This window comes from Triturus cristatus, chromosome 7 (assembly GCF_964204655.1).
Source record: "Triturus cristatus chromosome 7, aTriCri1.1, whole genome shotgun sequence".
Taxonomy (NCBI): domain Eukaryota; kingdom Metazoa; phylum Chordata; class Amphibia; order Caudata; family Salamandridae; genus Triturus; species Triturus cristatus.
In genome coordinates, this window is record NC_140590.1 from 1,836,478,689 (window position 1) to 1,836,499,931 (window position 21,243).

Genomic DNA, 21,243 nt, shown 5'->3' on the forward strand with positions numbered 1-21,243 from the left:
ATTTGTAATATGAGCCAAGGACCGTTGTATACGTTTTTTTCTTGTGATGTAAGAGTCAGTCTCCACCTCTTCTTTCATGTCCCTTCTTCATTAGAATGTTTAGATCTGTTGCTTGGTTATCACTTCCTCCATAATCTGCTGGTTTATTCCTACCCACCCAGCTATAAAAGAGGCCCATAACCCTGGTCACCTTAGTGGACCATTCAGAAAGTGGAAGTGCATAAAAAAATTGAAGCAATCTTGGAGGTGTAGAAGTGTGGCATAGTGAAATAGAGAAACCACGAAAGGGAACTAGTTCACAGAGCGGCTGACAGGAAACCTTATGCACGCATGGTAGTTGAGCAATTACTCACTTTCATTCAAGTAACTTTATTTGGTCTTCACCATAAAGTGCAGTCATGCAGGCAAAAAGTATACAAAATAATATAAACCATTGCAAACAATTGAATATACATATGTACAAATTCTGTTTTCTAATATAAATTAAGTCACACCATAGTGTGTGCTGGTGTACGTTATTTAAGCAATATTCTTCCAAGAAATGATTTTTGAATTTGAAAGTCAATGGGGGAGGGAAGAGTCATGGCCCTCACTGGGCGCTACAGGTACTTGCCCAGTACCACAAAGTTTAACAGATTAACATGTTGAATGACAGAAAGTTCTGTAATGCTCAGGCCACAGAGAAATGCACAGGACATAAAAGGATACCTTAAGTGAAAGGATTTTCAGAGCCCTCGACAAATTGACACTTTGGAGCATTGGACAATCACTCTCTCTCCCAATAAGGCCATTTTCGTGACATTTGTTGCAATTTGGCACCTTGGTGTGGCCTCTTGTGCTAATGCCGGAGGCAGCTTTATACTCTGGCATTAATGATGCACCAGCGCTGTAAAAGCATGGGATCATGCTTCGAACAGTTCCATAGATACCACAGTGATGTCATTTGTTGCTCTCTGGTTTCCTCCTGTGGCATCTCCTGGAATGTAACTGTTGTAAGCCAAACACAGACATATGTGAAACATGTGTAAGAAAAACAGGTGAGATTCACGCTCCTCGTGGTCTTTTTGCATGTGATGTTGTTCATATGTTTTTACATTTGAGAAGCTCTAAGGTTGGATAGTGAACTTATATGGAGTCAACACCATGAATGTGGAAGCGGGTGATTGCACAGGCTTGTGTTCTTCCTGTCCTTAAAGTTGTGTGCTTTTGCCCAGTCCACGTTGCCTTTTTTCCTCTTTGCTTGGCTGGCCCATCACCAGGTTTCTGAATCTCCCTGTACATTCTCTGGTGGTCAGCTAATCGTGGACTCGTGTCACAGTAAGTTCTCTTTAAAGGCTTCTGCGCATCTTCTTTCCGAACTGCTTGTGGTCCAACACGCATGGTACAGTGAGACTTTAGAGGCTTGTGGGAGTCTCTGAAGTGTACCGTGAGGCTAAGTGGCAACAATCTGAAGTCCCAAACAGATGAGCCTCGCAAGTGCTGTGACCTCTCCTTGAGCCGCAAGTAGCTTGAATCTCAACCCTTGTCTAGGATGGAGTAAAGAAGATGCTCTGGACTTCTTATGGTTTTACCATGCATCCACAAAAGTATACAAAAGGTGATGGGTGGAATGCTTAAATTAATCTCAGACACTCGTAATGACTCTGGCTGCATCCCAGTCCATAGCTATTTTTCACAACATGCACGTATACAGTTACCGGACCAGATGAAGCCCAGAAGTTATACTCAGAAAACATAGAACCCTGATAATCATCTCCCCAAAGCAATCCAATAATTCTGCTGAAATATCCCAATTATGCATCCTCTGAGGTGTCCACCATGGACCTCTTTACAATAAAGGATTGTTGGCCATAGATGTGAAATCTTGGTGACAAGTTGAGATGGAGAGTCAAACAGTGAAACTTTGGTGAGAGGTCCCAGATGCTGCTTTACATTTCTGAACTGCATTTGTCAAGTGATCGATGTTCAAGTAAAGTACAGCTCCCAAGTGTAAAACGTTTACCATATCATTGTGGCACTATACAGTCCTTTGTTTGTGCTCCTTCAGCCTTTAGTGAAGCGGACGTAGCAAAACAACAAGTCCGCTTATAGTGAATAAATAGTACATTGTGAGGATGCCACTAAGGTATCAGTGATGAAGTATGGATCATGGGAATAGCTGCTCGATGTCAAGATGGAAGAGGAGTTCTCGATTTGAGGTGATCCAGCCCATCTTCAAAGACAAATTGTTACTTCTGAAAGTTGATACCAATAGGAAGCTTCCGTCATGTTGTCAAATTCAAACCAAGGGGGCTGACTGCAGGGTAGGATCTGTGCATTAGAAGCATATTTGTGCCTTGTCTGGATCCACTGATGAAAACAGAGCCTGGATCCTGGAAAAGAAATTTGGGCAGTGGTTGAGACAAGACATGTGGCTGTTGATTCCACTGAAGACGAGGGATGCCGCGGGCCACCATCCATTGATATGGTGCATCCTGCCAAGAAAACAGAAATCATGAATTAAACAGTGCATGAGATTTGCTGAGTCAACACAGTATGTCATGTTTGGATTTTAGAATATTTCCACTTTAGAATATGAAAAAGAATTAAAGAAAATAAAATGTCTGTACAGCGTGTGGTGCAAAGTAGCTCCTTCCAATGCACTTGAAGCAGATAATCAACGCACAAAAGGATAACTCGAATAATGTTATGCCATTCAATGAATATTGAAGTTCAAAGTCATACCTGAACCATGAAGCCATGCACTGGAACATTTGCCCGGCCGTCATTCTCCCTGTTTCCTTGTGGTATTTTTTCTTGAAGCCAGTTGGTTACCTGTCCAAAGAAAAATGCTATTTTTATGGTTTACGGCATGATGACAACTACTCGTACCAGCATGGCATGATGAGTTAGGCCGGGATAACTTAACAAAAAAAAGACTTCGGATATATTTTCTATTAAATAGAAATAGTAAGTCTGGATGAAGTTGAACCCCACCCAAGGTCATCCAGTGGGAAGTACTTTTGTCTTTTTGGGGTGCACGCGATCTTGTTACACTTCAAACTGTTGTCTCGATTCATCGTAGCATGATGTCACTTTTCTTCTCCCTTCACTCAATAAGATTTCTTTCTGTGCAACCACACGATCCAAGAATGCACCAGTGTGCAGCTGGTAGTGTAAGAAACCATGACGGGATATTCAATACATGGAATAATTACTACCCTTATCCTGCATCCCGGATCTTTTCTCTACGTGAGCCTTGCTGAACTCTTCTTTTAAGAAGCTCTGGGACAGAGGATCATGGGTTAGGATTTCCGAAGGTCAGTGAACGACTTTAACATAAAAGCCATCAGCAGACCCGAAGGATCAGGTGCACTATTGCCCTGTATCTACCCTACCTTTTCCTAGCTAGATGGTAGCGGAGAGGTCTTCGGCCTTCGTTAGGGAGGTGATGAAGTTAGGTCTTTATTCTACCCTTCTGTACCAAGCTAATGGAGGGCCCTACCCATCGCTAACCAGATGACAGAGAATGAGCTCTCTCATCTACCCTTCCATAGTAAGATGATGAAGAGAGTGGTCGCTAACATGCACTTCCCTAGCATGGTCTCCTACTTACCCTTCACTACCTATATTATACAGGGAGACGGTTCTTCCCTACTCCTCCCTGGCAAGAAGATGAAGGGAGTGGCCTCTACTCTTTCCTTACCTAGTGTGGCTCATGAACGAAGAGGTCCTGGCCTTCCCTAGAATAATCACAGAGGGAGAAGGCCATCCCTTTGTCTTCCCTATCAAGAAGATCTACTCAGTGGTGTCTGTTCTTCTCTCCCATAGTTTGGTTCATGAAGGTTGCGATCTCTACCCTCACTAGCAACTTCATACGATTCAAAACAAACCTCACCAGAAACAAAACAGAAAGGGTGTGCCTAAATGTAAAGAAGTTGGCTCATAGCACCCACAATGAGTGAAAAGAAAAACAGGATAAAGACCATCAAAGTTCTGGTCGCTATCTATGGAATGCTTTGAGCCACACTTTAGAGATGAGCCCATCCTGCAGGAATTAAAGACACTTTAGAGATGAGCCCATCCTGCAGGAATTAAAGTCCTCGAGGCAAAGGACTTGAGTTAGTAGGACAGTGGAAATGGTTTAAACACGAGGAATTGTCAGTGTACCCCTTCTGCTGTCGAATTACAGTATAGATATTGTCTCCACTGAAAATTGAGACACACCTCTGTGCACTGCCTTGAGGCTACCAGTGTCTGCTTTTAACTTCAAAGATGGTGGTAGACCATCCCAATTTAGGATGAATGATCCGCAACCAGATTTCAGAGCGAAGGCTGCCATGGGAGTGTTGGGTGAGGTTCAACAAAAGACATGCTTGGTGCCACTAACATGCTATGACCATCTCTGCACATGTTAGTGTGATCAGATAAGTGAGTGCTGACCACACCCCACACTTTGGGGTTGCCAGTCCAGGATCAGCCGAATGCTGGCCAGGGTGTGTCCCTGCAGCTGATTCTCTGACAGTGAGATGTCTTTAGCAACACAAAAAGATGATGGCTGTAATGCTGAACATTATCAAACATTCACCCCAGTCACAGATCTGGGTTAAATCCATTGTTTTTTTGCTCACCACGCCACCCCAGTTTGGACCCAGCCATAGGCAAATCAATCTTGATCATGCTCCTTGTGGGAACAGTCCAGCCCGAACTGCCAAGCCAGGTCCTCCCTGGACTGGAACCAAGCATCCTAGAACCGGTTTCAGGATATCACCATTCAGCCAGGCTAGGTTGAATCCAGTGGCAAATTGTGCATGGGACCAACGTCTGGGCATACCATTCCCACTTAGGGTGACCAAAGCAAGCAACACAAAAATATGATGGATGGAGTACTGAACACTGTAAAACATCTGCCCCCTAGTCACAGATCTGGGTAAAATTCATTGGTTTTTTTACTCACCATGCCACCCCAGTTTGGACCCAGCCATATGCAAATCAGTCAGACCCTGTGCCTCATGGGAACAGTCCAGCCCAAACTGCCAGGCCAGGTCCTCCCTGGATGGAAAACAAGCATCCTGGACCGGGTTCGGGGTATCACCCCATCAGCCAGGCTAGCTTGAATCCATTAGCACAGCAAGCATGGTACCCACCTCTAGGCATACCCTTCTTATTTGGGGTGACCATAACAGCACAAAAAGATGATGGACGGGCGCAGGGTCAATGCTGATTTGCATATGGCTGGGTCCAAACTGGAATGGCATGGGAAGCAAAAAAAAAAGATGGATTAAATCCAGATCTGTGCCTAGGGATTAATGCTTGACAATGTTCAGCATTCCGTCCATCATCTTTTTGAGCTCACCTTCAATTACTGAGGCAGTACCTATACACTCCAGCAATCACCCTGTCGCTCCCCTTGCACTCCTCCAGTGAACCATTCAGCACCATGTATTAATCCATTCACTGTGCCAAAACCCAACCACTTATAAATTCACCCAGGCACTCTCCTTGCAGTACTCTAATCATTCAGTCAGTATCCAAGTACTCATACATGGAACCAAAGTGTGTGCGTCTGTAGTCCTGTGTGCTTGTTTTAGGGTGTTTATGGCTGTGTGTCTCTGTTAGCATGTGTGTGGTATCTATGAAAATGGACACTGACTGACCATTTGGTGGAGATGGCTTCCCACGAATATACACATGATCTGCCTGCCCTGCTCCTATTGGCCATTGAGAGGCTGTCTCACAGCCTTGTTTACCTGCTGGTGCTGCTGTTGCCTTTATACCCGAGACCAAGCAAACAGGGCCAGTGCCCAGGGCATCAAAGGCAAAGCCACGGGTAGCAACGCCAACCTCTAATCCATGGCTACATGAACATGGAATATGTAGGAAGACAAGACAGCCCTGTTTTGCAACATGTGTACAGACAGTGCACACTAGAGTGCAGGAAACTGGCCTTCTTTGCATTAAAAACTCATGACACACTGACAATCAAGGGCATTTTTTAAATGATCCAAACTCTGTGTGGCACCCACCTGCCCGGGCAGCGCTGCCGCCTCCTCCTGCATGAAGTAGTGTTGCTGGTCGGGGTGCCCCTTCAGGGACTGGGGCGGCACTGGTGGGCGGTGGCACGGTCCTGCGCTGCCGCTCCGTGTCTGGGTGGAGGGTTTCTGTAAACACTCCATGTAAGGGGGAAACATGGGCTGCGGTGTCATGCCTGGAAGCGGACGTGTAGGAGAAGGTCTTTCGGCCGTCCCTGGGTCTGCAGAAGAGTTTAACAAAGTACACATTGGTCAGAGACCCAATTCCATTCAAATGCCATGTCCAGTTCAGGTAAGGCCAAATGAAGGTGCGCTCTCAGAGTACATTTCACTTATACCAAAGATGACCGTTGTCCTTCCCAGAATGCCCTCCATGTATCCTCACTGTTTGCTGATGATCACTCAGTCCTTTTATGACCTTGTTTACCTTCCTGCCTCCATCCTCAAGTGTGTTGCACTATCGCGAGTCTTCTGTCTTGCGATGTTGGACTTTCTACTGAAGTCCTGCCAGATAACCCCTTTTTAGCTATTTACTGGGTCAGACAAAAGAGCTATGTTCGATTTTCCTGCAAGACTTTCTCCTGATGAGGCCAGGCTTCTGTGTATCTTGTACCCCACTCATTTTGAGGAACTGAGCAAATCTTTACGCGAGTCCATTACTTTCGCTGCCACTGATATAGGGCTGATATCTGGCTCCAAGCAAAGCCGACATTTCAAACACTGATTATACCAGGCCATGATGTACCAGGGAAGTTTCCAAAACAGCCCTAGAAGAGCAACTATCATGCACAGTAAGCAATAAAAATACAATCAACTGCACTTTTCGGCTCCAAGTCAGTAGTGACAGCGAAGCTTGACACTACATGCAGGCGAATAAACTCACCTCTTAAGGGAACATTTCTATTAAGGCTGAGAAGACTTGGCTTCTACTCTGGTGTTTGTAAAGGAGAGTTCATATGGTCTCAGGCAACCAGCTCTGTGGGGGGCTTTGAGGATGCATGTGAAAAAGTCTAAAACCTATCACGAAACATAAAATATAAGTATCAGACCATTACGAAAGCTGGTCAGCAGAATGGTCACATTGAAAGAGGTTTCTGAGCCATACACATTACACTGCCTCACACTACAACTAAGAGATTGCAAATATTAAAAGTTTTTGTTGAGTTCAAAATCAACAATCCCGAAACACTGACAATATTGTAATCAAAGTTTTGAAAAAATACAATTGGGGGGGGGGGGGGGAGGACGTAACACCCAATGTTAGTGGACTACCAAAATACAATGCAGCTCATGTGATGGTTTAAGCTTTGTGGCCAAGGTGCCCAGGAATGTATTGACCTCCATGCATCATTGGTGCCAACACAATCACATCACTTTACTTTCCAAAACCCTCAACCAATCAATCAGCATTTGTAAAGTGCAACACTGTCACCCCTAGGGGTTTCTGGGCGCCATGTCTCAAACAAAGAGCAAGGTCTTGAGTTTTTTCTGATATCTGCTAGCAAGGGGGCTGTAAGGAGCTGGAGGGGATCATCATTACAGGTCTTGATAGAGATGTAGGAGAAGGAGTGGCTTCCGTTGCGGCTGCGATGGATGCAAGGGTGTGTGCCAGGGTGAAAGTGGAGGGGTGAAGGTGTCTAGAGGGTTGGTGAAAGTTCAGTCGATGGTTGATGTAGGCAGGTCCTAGGTCATGGAGGGCTTTGTAGCTGCGTATGAGGATCTTGATCTGACATCTCTTGTGGACGTGGAGCCAGTGACGGTCTCCCACATTGGGGGCTCTGTGGGTTCATTTGGGGAGGTCCAGAACATGTCTGGCTGCAGCGTTCTGTATGGTCTGGAGGATTCTAAGGAGCTGGGTGGAGATGCCAACGTAGAGGGTGTTGCCGCAGTCGAGTTGGCTGGTGACAAGGGCCTGAGGAACGGTCTTTCTGGTGTTGGTTGGGATTCATCTGAAGATTCCGCAGAGCATGTGAAGTGTGTGGAAGCAGGAGATGGGGACTGTGTTGACTTGTAATTTCATGGTCAGTCGGTGTGGATGTAGGTCCAAGTTCCGCTGGCCACCAACTGTGGTCCAACGTAGAGGCATTCTTCAGGAAGATCAATACTTCAATTTTGCCGGAGTGGAGTTGGAGGCAGTTGTTTCTCATCCATTTGGTTACGTTGGCCATAGCCTAGCAGAAGTTGGTTTTGACGTTGGTGGGGTCCTTACTAAGCAAGAAGATCATTTCAGTGTCATCTGCGTAGGAGATTATTTTGAGTTCATGGGATCTGATGACGTCTGTGAGGGGATCATGTGGATGTTGAACAGGGTGGGCCTGACGGACGATCCTTGTAGTACGTCGCATTTGATGTCTTTGGGGGTGGAGGTAAAGGGAGGCAGTTGGAGGCTCTGTGTGGGTCCTGTAAGGAAGGAGGTGATCCATTCGGGGGCGCCTTGTTTTATGCATATGTTGTAGAGTCTGTTGATGAGGGTGTTACGGGAGACAATGTCAAACACCACGGAGGATCGGGCCACCATTTCTCTGTGGTCGATGAGTATTATGATGTGATCTGTGGTGGCAATCAGTGCTGTCTCAGTGCTGTGGTTGGTACAGAATCCTGATTGTGAGGCACATAGTATGTGGTTTTGTTCCAGGAATTCAATGAGCTCCTGGTCAATGGCATTCTTGAGTGCTTTGGCCTGGTAAGGGAGCATGGAGATCGGATGATATTTTTTGACATTGCTAGGGTCATCGGAGACTTTCTTTAGGAGGAGTCTGACATCTGCGTGTTTCCATCTGTACAGGGAGATTGCTATGGAGATGGAGCAGTTGAGGATGCTGAAGAGTTGCATGCTGATTGGGTTAATTGCGAGGTTGTAGAGGTGGTGGGGGCAGCGGTCAGAGGGGGAGTGGGAGTCCCTGAGTGGATGGAAGACAGGATTGCTGAGGTGGTCAGGGTGACGAGCGGAGACCAAGTGGTAATGGTTCGGCTGATGTTCGCTGGTTGGTTGAGGTTGTTGGGGTTGGGGGTGGCGGGTTGAAATTGTTGTAGATGTTTGTGATCTTTCTGTGGAAGTAGTCTGAGAGTGTGTTGCAGAGTTTTTGGGAGGGGTGGATGATTTTTCTCTATCGCTGTTGTTTTGGAGTATTCTTTGACTATTTTTAAGAGTTCCTTTGTGTGGTTGGCCGCTGAGTTGATGTGGGTGGTGAAGGCTGCTTTCTTTGCTTCCTTGATGTGCCTGTGATATTTGCTGAGGTCTGTTTTTTGAGCTGCTCTCTCAGCAGGGTTCTTAGTGGCACAGCATTGTTTCTCCAGTTGGTGGCAGTTCCGCTTGGTGGTCCTTAGTTTTGGGGTGTACCAGCTGGCATGTTTGGAGGTCTTGTTCGATTTTGTAGGTTTCAGTGGGGCGACTGTCAGCATTGTCAGTGATCCAGGCGGTGAAGTTCTGGACCGCCTGGCTGAAGTCTGTTGAGACCTTGGGCGGTGGTGAGGGCTTGTGACCACTGAATTTCTGTGACCATGCTCCAGCTGCGGTGAGGGAATCTGACGCCTGGTGATGGTGTGCTGGGCGTCAGTGATGGTGATGTGTACGATGGTGTGGTCAGTCTAGGTGAGTTCTGTGGTGTGGCTGAATTTGATTCTGTCACTGGAGGTAAAAAAATGGGATTGAGTGTGTGTCTTGCTTTGTGCGTAGGTTCGGTGAACAGTTGGGTGAGGCTGATGTTGTTCAGGTTCTCCAGGAGGTCGATGGACTTGGCGTTGTCGTGGCCGATGTAGAAGTTGAGGTTGCAGAGTAGGACGTAGTGGTGAGAGCCTATGTCTACGGGGGTGCTGAGGTTGGAGATTGCCTCAAAGAATGTTGCTTGGGGTCCCAAGGGTCTGTAGGGGGTCTCCCTGTTGTTACGTAAAAAAGTCCCTCTCCATTAAGTCTGTAGAGCTGCGCTGTACAGATCCCATTGTTCTTTCAGTTGTGTGTGAAGCTCGCAGATGATACCACTATCTTTACCATGCTGATCCAAGATCCATGGAAGTACATTGTGTTGATGTGAACTCTTATAGACAGCTGTTCTGTCAATTTTGAGATCCAGTGACAGAATTTGGATCAGACGGGCCCTGTTATGGCCAAAATAGACGCCTATTTTGTTTACTCTGAGCTCACCTGTAGAAGGGGTGCCTTCGTCTTTCGGGTTCTGGATGGCTGTGGCGTGTGTCATTTCGGAACACCGGTGGGCAGGAATATTACTCTTAAAACCATAGAGTTCTCCGGGGGTGTCATCAAGAAGGGCCTCATTGTTGGTCGCTGTCAATAGGGGGAAAAGAGTCAAAGTGAGTGAAGAGTTCTGGACACGTGCCGCCGCAGGCCCCATAGAGCCATGTCTGGAAATGGCATATCTGCCACCTGGGGAGTTTGGGGGAGTATAGTCTTAAACGCCCCCCCCCCCCCACACACACACAGCCCAGTGACCCCAGCACCTCACCTACCTCAGCAGATCGTCTTCCTCCACTAGAGGCAAGCGTTGACAGTCCAGGGTGTGAAAGTGTGCTAACAGCTCATTGACATGACAACACAAACACCAAGACCTTGGGGGATGGGCGGGGCGATGGTGCTGCAAACGGAAGTACTACAGCAGCAGTTCTCCGGTACGGTCGGACACGTGTCAATTTGATGGACCCTGTATTAAAGTGTGGGCGAATCGTGTCTCGCCAGATGTAGCTAGCTACTGGGTGTATTCACTCCCTAAACATCTGCAAGCTGGAGGTTTTTCAAGCACATCCACGTGTGACGTGCCTGGGTGTTTCACACATAGGCCTTGTTTAATAAAAATCAGGGCTAACTTGTGGGCAAACAAACATGACACCAGGCGCGCGCCTTGAAAGAATAGATGAAGGGGACGCTTTGCAGCGCTAAGTCCTCATTTTACAAGCTACCAAGCCGTGGGGCGCCAGGGTGGCTGTGCGAGCCCCCATTGTGGAGGCGTGCTGCCGGCTGCAGGGATTAGCCCCCGTGGGGTCGCAGCGGGCTGTTACAACAGTGGCGACCCTGCCACAACTGATGGCGGTGAGTGGCTTATCTCCGGGGGAGGTGAGCAGCAGGAGCCACAAAGTGTGGTAACTTTAATACACGCATGCATTGTGCGTCTGTGTGCACCGAGGTTGTACTGGAGATGTAGGCAAGCAGGGATTGGGCAACGGACAGAAGTGAAGGGCATTAGCACCAGTCTTTCACCATTGTACCACGACCGCCACCCTCCCCGCCTGTTTACTGTTGATTTTGGCTGCAAGAGACCGGAAACGCTGAGTTACGACCCACAGCCTGACCAGACACGACATTTATAGTTTTAGACAATTGGCGGAGCAGGGACTATTACACAATTTACTCGGTGGATACATTTATTGCAGAAGCTTTCTATTTTTTATTGTGGCTTCTATGAAACTGGCCAATACTGTGTGGCCGTGTAAGGGCCACACAGCTCTTCCTACCAGTGATGTTGATTATAAGCCCTGCATACTGGAGGTGTTATTGTAAAAAGGCCTCTGCATATGCGCGTGCACAGTCGTGAGGAGAGGCGGGCTGGAAAAAACCCGACGCTGCCAGTGAATGCCACGCCTTCCGGCTTTCTTACTTTATTGCTGCTGAGGGGCGGGCCCTGGGATTGGAGGCGACAGGAAGGGAGGGCGAGGGGCACCACGGACGAGGGGGGGGGGGGGGGGGGGGGGGAAGAACCCCTGACGCAGCTAGCATGTCCTTGTTTATTGCAAGACAGGTGGGGGGGGGGCAGCAAGGAGGAAAGGGGCGGGGTAAGGGGGGCACAGACAACAGAGGATGGTGCTGAGGGTAAGCTCACGGCAATGGGGAGTGGGCGGGAGGGGCAGGTAGATGGGTGGGCAGCGGCTGGTAGGAGCTTTGCCCTAAATGTGTATACATCTGTATATGCAAATAAACATGCCAAGTCCGATTTCAAGATTTTAAGCAACCAGGGGTAAACACTGACACTAAATATGATATTGAGAAAAGAGCGGAGCAGCGACTTTACCCGAGGAGGGCATCTCTCTCGAGATGATGCCGAGAAGGTCCTCCAGGCGGTTGTAGTCGTCGCCGGGGGCCCCCCGGACCGGGCTGCGGGGGCTGGCACTGCGTGGGCTACCGCCAGGGCTTGCAGCTGGGCTCCGACGATCCGGACTGGTGGCAGGACTTCCGGGATGGTACAAGCCCGCAGCTCCCTTCCCGCGTCCTTCTGCTGGGGGTGTCAGAAAATATATCACACTCGGAAATACCACACAGGAGAGACCCCGGCAGGGGAGCGACGTCACCATTTAAATTTAACTGAAACCCCTATATCAGGCCAGTCTCAGGTCGCTGCCAAGTTCAAGGGGGTGTACATTAAACTACATCATAGGGACAGCAAAGGCGCGCGGGCCTCATACTCGATGCGTAGAGTTGATCTGTAGCGCCAACCGCCAGGATTCCTTGTTACTCGACACTTCTCTGTATAAAGGTGACTTTTAGTGACTGCCCCCACCTGTCCTCTCCTCGAAAAGACACACATCTGTGTAAAAAAATCTCAGAACATGAGAAACAGACACCCAGTTATATAGGATCCCTGTAAGACACCACGACCCCCACAGCAGGCAGGAGCTCGGTGTAAGATGCCTGTAGGCCTGTAAGACAACCCCCTGCCATAGATATGTTTTACATGCATGTGAGGCTGTAAGACAGGCCTGGTGCACGATGCCTGTAAAACAGGCCCACTGTCTGAGTGCGGTATGTCATGCCTGTAAGTCTGTAAAAAAAAACTCCCCCCACCTGCGCTCGGTGTAAGATGCCTGTAGGCCTGTAAGACAACCCCCTGCCATAGATATGTTTTACATGCATGTAAGGCTGTAAGACAGGCCCCTTGGCCCAGCATGGTGCACGATGCTTGTAAAAGAGGCCCCCTGTCCGAGCTCGGTAGGAGAGGCCTGTAAGCCGATAAGACGCCTGTAGAACCGTGCCACCTACCCGAGGCCGTCACGTCGTCGCGCAGGATGTCCAGGAGATCCTGAAGCAGCTCCCCCGGCCCCACAGGCACCACCCAGACCGGCCGCAGCTCCTCGTGCAGCAGGAAGTCCTCGATCAGCTTCAGGTGCGCCTGTTGCAGTCCGGTGGGAGGCGTCGCGGCGCTAGACATTTCCGGGCACGGGTCCTGCTTCCCTGAGGGGTCGGGGGTCACCAGAGCCTCCCTGTCACCGTCCTGTGGGGTCAGGAAACACCTGGGGGTCAGGATCCTCTATCAGCTGGATGAGCTCTACTGTCCACCTTCCTATTGGGGGCGCGGCTTTTTCACCTGTCTGACCTCCCGGGAGCTCACCTTCGGGGAAATGGGAGCCTTCTTTAACAGGGGATGGGGTTGGGGCTTTATAGTGCCTGGGGGGAGGGGGTCAGGTTGATATTGGGGTGTGGCCCCTGCAGCTGTCCCAGCCTGGCCTGAGGGATTATCTTGAGACCCCGCCATTGGCTACGGCGGTGGGTGGGAGTGACGCACAATGTTAATGCTTTGAACTAAGAAACAGGTAACATGACGTGGCACGCCCCTTTCAGCCCAGGTAGTGCGCCACTTTTAAAGTGTTCACCTTTGAGGCCAACTTAGATAAAAAATAAAAAAAAGTTTGTTTTCCTGCAGTGTGTGCCTCGTTTTACAATAATTTGCATAAACTGAGATAAACAGCACATTTTAATGTGAGCGTCACGCGTCACCCACGGGTCAGGCTGGAAGTTGCCCTCTTTATGCGTGACACCTTCACCCAGGCCAAGGCTTGTAGTCAGCAGAACTCCTTGCGGGATTTTTGAGCTAATACTCCTGGTTAAAACAGGCCTGTAGTGCCTTGATACAACGCAGTGTTTGTGAAAGCGCTGGCACATATCTAAGCATAGGCGCGGGGCTGACCAGCAGGCGTGCGCCTAGATTTCCAGTATAAACCGAGAACTTGTAGCCTAGGGGTAAGAGCTGCCAGCTTGGAACTGGGCAACCAAATTCGGTCCCTGTGTCCCCTCAACATCGTGTGATTCAGGCAAATCCCTTCATTTCCTCGTGCCACAAAAACAGATGGACCTGAGCTTGTCTAAAGTGTCCTGGAGCTCACGCTAAGCTCTCCAGTGACCTTGGGCCAAAAATAAAATATATATATACAGAAAGTCTGGGCATAACCCCAGTCTCCCATTGCCTTTTGTGTTGCTGTTGTACCACCCTAAGTGGCCAAGGGCAGTGATTTAAATGGAAAAAAATAAGTGCATGTACTCACCAGAAGGAGCCGTGGGCGGAGTTTAGGGTCAGCTCAAGGGTGGTGCTAAGGTGGGGCGGGGTTAGCGTTTTGACCTTTCCAAGGTTGTATGCACGACATTTGTATGCATTGTTAGAGTGTCAGATGTATATGTCCATTAGTTATCTCACAAATAACTATATATAGGGAACTTACTCATAAGTGTTTATTACTACCCAAAGTAGCTTTTTGTTTTAGCAACTTTAAAATAAGAACAGATTGAGGCAAAAACAGCGAGGTTCTAAATATATGCCTTGTTGTTTGCAGGCAGGTCCTTGCTGCAGGGTCATAACTCACTGAGCTATATTACAAGGATGTTAACTTTTGACCTGCAGGTAACACAAGGCTCTGTGCAACAAACACAGGAATCAAATAACCTATCTACATAAATAAATTAATCAGTGCTTTACATGTTGCATGCTGTGCCTCTCAGCAGACACATTGATCCTCTCTGCACTTTTATGGTAAGTTAAACCCTGGGTTAGAATGTACACAGATCTTTCTAGCAAGCGCATTAACCTCCAGAGTTATCCACATTATTGTTGCTTATGATGCCCCGAGCTTGCTTACTTATGGGAAGGGCCTCAGCTTGCTGGTTCTCACCATTGGTGAATGTGCACCTGCAAACAGCGAGGAATTCATCAGGCGCTCTTTTCATTCTCGCCACTAGGGGGTGTTTCTGTCAAACCTGGAACCAGAGTTGCTTTTGAAGATACATACTTTGTATAACTTTAGTGAGCAGCATATTCTTTCCCTCTCTCTCCCTCTCCCTGCTCCTGGATGAGAAATGCTGACACACAGACACTAGCGATATTGCTGTTGGTGGCTCAGCCTTTCAACATTCCCTTTTATGTGGTTGAAAAGGAGTGGTGGAAGGAGTAACCACGCTGCAGGTGTGATAGCAGAAAGAATAAAGTTTCTACTGGACTGATCTGGCTGCACCATGATCCCACGTGTGTTCAAGCTTTCAAATCACATTATAAATGGCAAGATGGTCTTTCTGAATCAAAATATGACCTATGGCATGAAGTCCTGCTTAGGAGATGGGGCTTATTACAAATTAAATACGTTTTCTGGGCTTGTACCACGTAATTTGTACAGACCACCACCTGGTTGCGCAAAAAAAAACATAAACATGTATGTTTTCCTGTGTTTGGCATTCAATCACAGTGTGCAATAAAGTGCAACCATGACTGTGAATAACACGCACATACCTGGCTATGCAACACATTTATTGGCTTTTGATAAAAGTACAGCCGTGTACATCCATGTGGCATGTAGGCCCAGGTAGTTTAACACTGACTGCAAACATCTCTGTTTAAAGAGCATTTCACAGTTTTCTCTGGACTTACCATCTGTCCATGGTCGATTAAACAGGGCTCAGTGAGTTTAGAACCAAGATCCCTTCTCATTTACACACGCAAGAAGGCAATCCAGATGTGTGGCGATGGTGAAAGCATAAGCAAACGTTCTTTTGTTCTGTCCATTTAATATTCTGTCCCATTAGATTTTACATCCCCCTCTCAGCCCTTCTGTGAAAGATCAATGGATGAGCTTAGCTAATCACTGTGCAGACACACCCCTGCCCTGATGACTTCCCAAAGCACTTGTAAAACCATGGTATCCCTATTGATCGACAAATCGCAGAGGTTGGTATTTTACCGCGTTCATGGTTGCGGTTTGCGGTGGGCGAGATTAATGAAGGAATATATGCCCTGACACGCAGTAAGGCTCCAGGCCCGGATGGGATCCCACCAGATCTATTTTTGTCCCAGGTTGATCTATGGGCGCCTATACTCACTCGAGTTTTTAATACAGCAGTGGAAACAGGAATGCCCAGGTCATGGTCAACGGCTTGCATCGAACCCCTGTTTAAAAAGGGCAATAAGAGTGACCCCCAATGTTATCGTCCGATCTCACTAATAGATGTGACGGCGAAGGTACTAGGCAAGGTCACCGTTTGATGGTCTGGGCTGAGGAAAATGAGATTATTACTGATTCTCAGTACAGTTTTAGAATTGGCCGTTCCGCAACGGACCAGTGCCTTAATCTTTATAATTTGGTGGCAAAGTATACCGTGGCAGGCGAGGGGATGGTTTTCTTGGCCTTTATGGATCTGACCGCGGCTTTTGACCGGGTAAACCGTGAGAAGCTGTGGGAGATCCTAGAGCTGCTCGGGGTTGATTCACTACACCTGAACACAACCGCTCAGGTCAGATATAGTAATGAGGGGAATCTTACTGAACATTTCTCATGTACCAGGGGTGTAAGACAAGGCTGCATTTTGGCGCCTTTTTTATTTACATTATATATAAATGGTTTGGATAAAGCTCTTGTAGAGTTGGGGGTAGACTGTCCAAGAGTTGGTAAGAGAAGTATACCCATCCTCCTGTACGCGGACGATGCAGTCCTTTTGTCCCGTACAGGGAGGGGACTTCAGTCTCTTATAGACGGTTTTAGTAGGTTTATGGCAGATTTAGATCTATCTCCCAATCTTACAAAATCATATATAATGGAAGCAGGGAAAAGACCGACAAAGAACTTTATCTTTAAAATTGGGGGTCACAAATTAGAGAAGGTCGAGGTTTTTAATCATTTAGGGATAATATTTGACAAACACCTCAATTTTAAAACACTTATCTCAGATAACTGTAATCAACAAACGAGCACGATGGGTTCAATAATGAATCGAGCCACGAGATTAGGTCGTTGGTCACCGAACGAAATACTGCATTTGTATAATTCGATATGTTGTTCCAAAACCCTATATGGGAGTGAGGTATGGGGTTTCAGAAATACCTCTATGATACAGTTGGAGGAAAATAAGTTCCTCAGAAGGCTTCTGCAAGTACCTCAAAGTACGCCTGCCCACATTGTCCACGAGGAGCTAGGGCTTCCTTATATTAGTGACAGGCTAAGTATCAAACCAATAATGTGTTGGATCAAAATTTGGACCAACCCTGAGGCTAGCCTAAGTAGACAAATAATTAAGGACTGCATTAACAGAGATAAAGACTATCGGATACCCTGGATTAAATACGTAAAGGACACCCTGAAGTGGCTGGGATTTGCAAATTATTTTGATGAGCCTACGACCCTGACGCCTCAAGTAAAAGTTGTCATAAAGTCTGAACACCTCCGACGCCTAGTTTGTGCAAGGGAAGACAGTGAAATATCGAAAGTCTCAGTGAGAGCCCACATATTAACGAAGTCTTTATCAGGCTTAGAACCCTACCTGGCGTGCATCTATAACAAAAATGATAGATTTTTAATGACTAGATTCAGATTGGATCTTTTACATCATATTTTATCTGTCCCCGCAGGGTACACAAGAGATGTTGCATCAAAGGGTCCTTGCGGCTGCGATCTGGGATCTCCGCAGGATACCCTACATTTTGTATTTTTCTGTTCCTTTTACGAGTACCCACGGGTACTATTTTTAAAAACTATTTTAAGAAAGAATAAATTTACCCAGGTAAGGGTGGCACTCCTGTACCTGAAACTTTCTTCCGATCCTTTTACGTTGTTCTGTACCCTGAACTTTCTAAGATTAGCTGCAAAACTAAGGAAGACTAGATATGAGGTGTAGACAACTTTGTCTTAGATGGTAGGGAGGGTCAGGTATCATAAATAAAGCTGCTTTCCTGAAGTATTTATGCCTATTTTCACCCTACTGTAGATTTAGCCAAGGATTTAATCAAATTATGAAAGGATTGGTATATTGTATTTGGGAAGTGTTAGGATGTTTTTAAAAGACATAGTTCACATTTTAACACCCTGTCTTAAATCGGCTATAATCCCGTATTTTTAACTTTATATCATTGGTGCTCCCTGTACCAAATTGTTTAAATCCTTGCACTTTATAATACCTTATCTTCGCTGCTATTTTAGAGGTATTCTGCTATTAAGTCATCTTTTGATTTCCATGTCCTAATGCTGTTGTTCTGGTCACACCCTGAAGATATAAAATATTTTAAACATTTTATCTATGTTATGCTAATGTAATGTTGAAATTTGTTAAATGTCATGTTCTTTTGTGGATATTTTTATACCCGAATAAAGATTAATTGACTTGACTTGACTTCCCAAAGCAGCTCACGCTCTGTCCTGGTGATGAGTTCCTGTGATGAATTCCGTGCAGTGCTTGTTAAAGCTGCTGCCCTGGTATCAGTTAAGTGATGAAGGAAACACGGCCTGGGATAAAGTCAGGTCTCCATGAGTACCGGTACTCTCTTTGTTCTAGGAAAAGTGCTGGTACTCAAAGGGAGAAAAAGAAAAAGTGCCGGTACTCAGTACCGGTGAGTACCGGCCCAGTTAAAGCACTGGCCAAGGGTATGCCCAGATGTGGGTCCCGGACTTAAAGTGCCACTGGAACCCAGCAGCGCCGACTGAAGAGCCCCACTCAGGGCGAGATCAGTCCAGGATTGTATTCCGGTCCAGGGAGGGCCTGGACTGGCAGTTTCGACTGGACTGTTCATGTTCGAGCTGGGGTGAAGGATGATTTGTATATGGTGGCTGGCTCCAATCTGAGGGAGCATGGTGGGCAAAAGAATTGTTGGAACGCTAGTCCAGAGCTTGTCAGTGATTAGACTTTTTGCAGGCACCCTCGCATCCCCTTTCGTGTGTTCGATGCTTCACCCCGTGACCCTGGTCAATATGTCCATGTGCCTCTAGTTAAACAGGCCTTTTGAAATGTAAATGGAATTCAGAGTGAAATAATGCATTCTTTCTATCCGTGACCAGGGGGTAGTCAGTGTGTCCTGGGCCGAGTGCAAGGAAGGAAATTGGCCCTCAACGTTTTTCTAAATTGACAACTCCATCAATGATCAGGCTTTAGTAGGCCTCTCAGCCTATGGGCCCCGGTACCACTGTACCTGATGCACCAATTTACCTACACTTCTGTCCGTGAACTAACGAGATTTGCTACGCAGGTGAGGGTGGACTGCACTTAAAAATTCCTACTCAGCGCATACAAAGCGACTGATGGTTATTCCCCACATGCTCATGTAAAGGGATTGGAAGTATTTTGGCATGTATGCAGCACATTTTAACATTACCCCCAGTGCCTCGCTGTCTGTGTTTTCTTTACTGATGAGCGCGGTCAGCTGGGTCCTTCTCTGCCCCTCGATCGATGCAAAACCAACACTTGAAGGGTCTTGTCCCTGCTTCTCTGTGCGATATTTATCGGGACACAGCCACCCAACCCAGATTTAATCGTGCTTTGCGCTGGAGTTGCATTGACGTGAAGTGTTGGGGTGAGATTTACTACCAAGGCAAAGCAGGAGTTCTCCAAAGTAATGCAAAGTTGCACTATGCGCTGCTTTGCGTGCCTTTACCTCAAGGGGGCGCTCCCATGCAAACACCCCTGGGTTTTCACGCAGATCCAGATCTACTGACATTGCCGCCTCGAGGCAGGTGCAACCAGGAGAAATGTTTTCATCTCTCCTCATTTCTGCCTTGTACAGCACACATGCAAAGTGGGGAGAGTCTTAAAGAATAATATTTGTCCTGGAAAGGACCACTTTGCGATCAATCAATCAATCAATCAATCATTTGTAAAGCGCACTACATACCTGCGAGGGTCTCAAGGCGCTGGGGGGGAGGGGCGCTACTGATCGAACAGCCAGGTCTTGAGTGTCCTCCTGAAGGTTAGCAGGTCTTGGGTCTCTCGTAGGCTCAGTGGGAGGGTGTTCCATGTCTTGGCGGCGAGGTGGGAGAAGGATCTCCCGCCGGTGGTTGTTTTTCGGATGCGTGGGACGGTGGCTAGTGAGAGGTCTGTGGAGCATACCTGGCGGTTAGGGATGTAGAAGGAAAGTTTTCTGTTGAGGTAGGCTGGGCCGTTCTTGTGGAGTGCCTTGTGTGCATGGATGAGGAGCTTGAAGGATATTTTTTGACGCTCCAGTGTCGCAAGTCTCTCCATCATATCTATGAGGCGACGCAAGCCTCTCTGGGGGGCTTTGCATGGACTCATAGATATGGGGTAAGACGATGCAGCGCAGGTCGCTGCCTTGCCTTTGCGGCAAGGAGGCGCTCTGTGGTCGGTGTGGTGGATATTCCCACGCAACACTCATGGATTCTGACGCTGCCCCAGATTTACTTAGTCACTTAAACCTGGAGCTGCACCAAATCCTTACGCCTCCCCAGAGCAGGCGTAACGGGAGAAATATTTGTATTTCTTCTTGTTTTTCCCTCTTTCCATGTGTGTTACTTTCTGCAGCAGACAGAAAAAGGAAAACGCCTCTCTGGATTGTTTTTGTGCAGGAGGGTGAACAAAAACAATCCTGCTTGCAACGGAGGCGCCCCTGCACCATAGTTGAAGGGTGCCTACGTTGTCGCTGGATGGCACATTGTGTGCCAGTGCAGGAGGAAAGGACAGGCATGCACCCTATTCCTTAAATACGCTGCCCTCCTGCCCTCTCACATTGGCACTGGACAGCGCAGTAAGAAGACTTTGGGGCATATTTACAAGCAGGCGATAAAAAATTATCGCCGCTTTTGCGTCCGTTTTCGGCCGAAAAGCGGCGATAATTTTATCGCCTAATTAGCAAGACCACGCTAACGCGTGAAACCTTGCTTTAGCATGGGGATTCTTTACGCCCAGCTTTGCATCTCTAATGAGATGCAAAGTGGGCGTTCCTGACCTAACATGACAGGAGGAATGTCGCTAAGCGACATTTCTCCTATCATCAAGCCCCACGCTATGAAGCATAGCATCAGGAAAAGTAGCGATAACCCCTGTTATCGCTACTTTCCTTACGCCTGCTTCAGGACTGATTTAGCCATGATATCTTATGGAGGGTGGATATCATGGCTAAGTTTGTGAGTCCCTATCAGCAAGCTAACGCCACATTGCGTGAGATTATCGCTGGGTTTCCAGCGATAATCTCACGTTAGGCAGTTAGCGTGAGGATTTTTATCACTGAGGAGATAAGCGTTGCTAATTGCACGCTAT

The 21,243-nt window shown here is 47.4% G+C and overlaps 1 protein-coding gene across 3 annotated transcripts; it reads right to left on the bottom strand.

Annotated features, from left to right (window-relative positions):
- Positions 1-553: 553 nt before the first annotated feature.
- On the bottom strand, positions 554-13,339 carry LOC146813357 (uncharacterized). Of its 3 annotated transcripts, none has more exons than XM_085620174.1 (6): positions 12,994-13,339; positions 12,029-12,229; positions 10,153-10,293; positions 6,006-6,232; positions 2,725-2,814; positions 554-2,474 (listed from the first exon to the last, which is right to left on the bottom strand). In XM_085620174.1, the coding sequence occupies exons 1-6, from the start codon at positions 13,160-13,162 to the stop codon at positions 2,265-2,267; spliced, it is 1,038 nt and encodes a 345-aa protein (XP_085476300.1). In that variant the 5' UTR covers positions 13,163-13,339; the 3' UTR covers positions 554-2,264. The 3 variants fall into 3 exon arrangements, with proteins under 3 accessions (XP_085476300.1, XP_085476299.1, XP_085476301.1); XM_085620173.1 differs by having other exon boundaries at positions 12,029-12,232; XM_085620175.1 differs by lacking the exon at positions 10,153-10,293 and having other exon boundaries at positions 12,029-12,232.
- Positions 13,340-21,243: the final 7,904 nt, after the last annotated feature.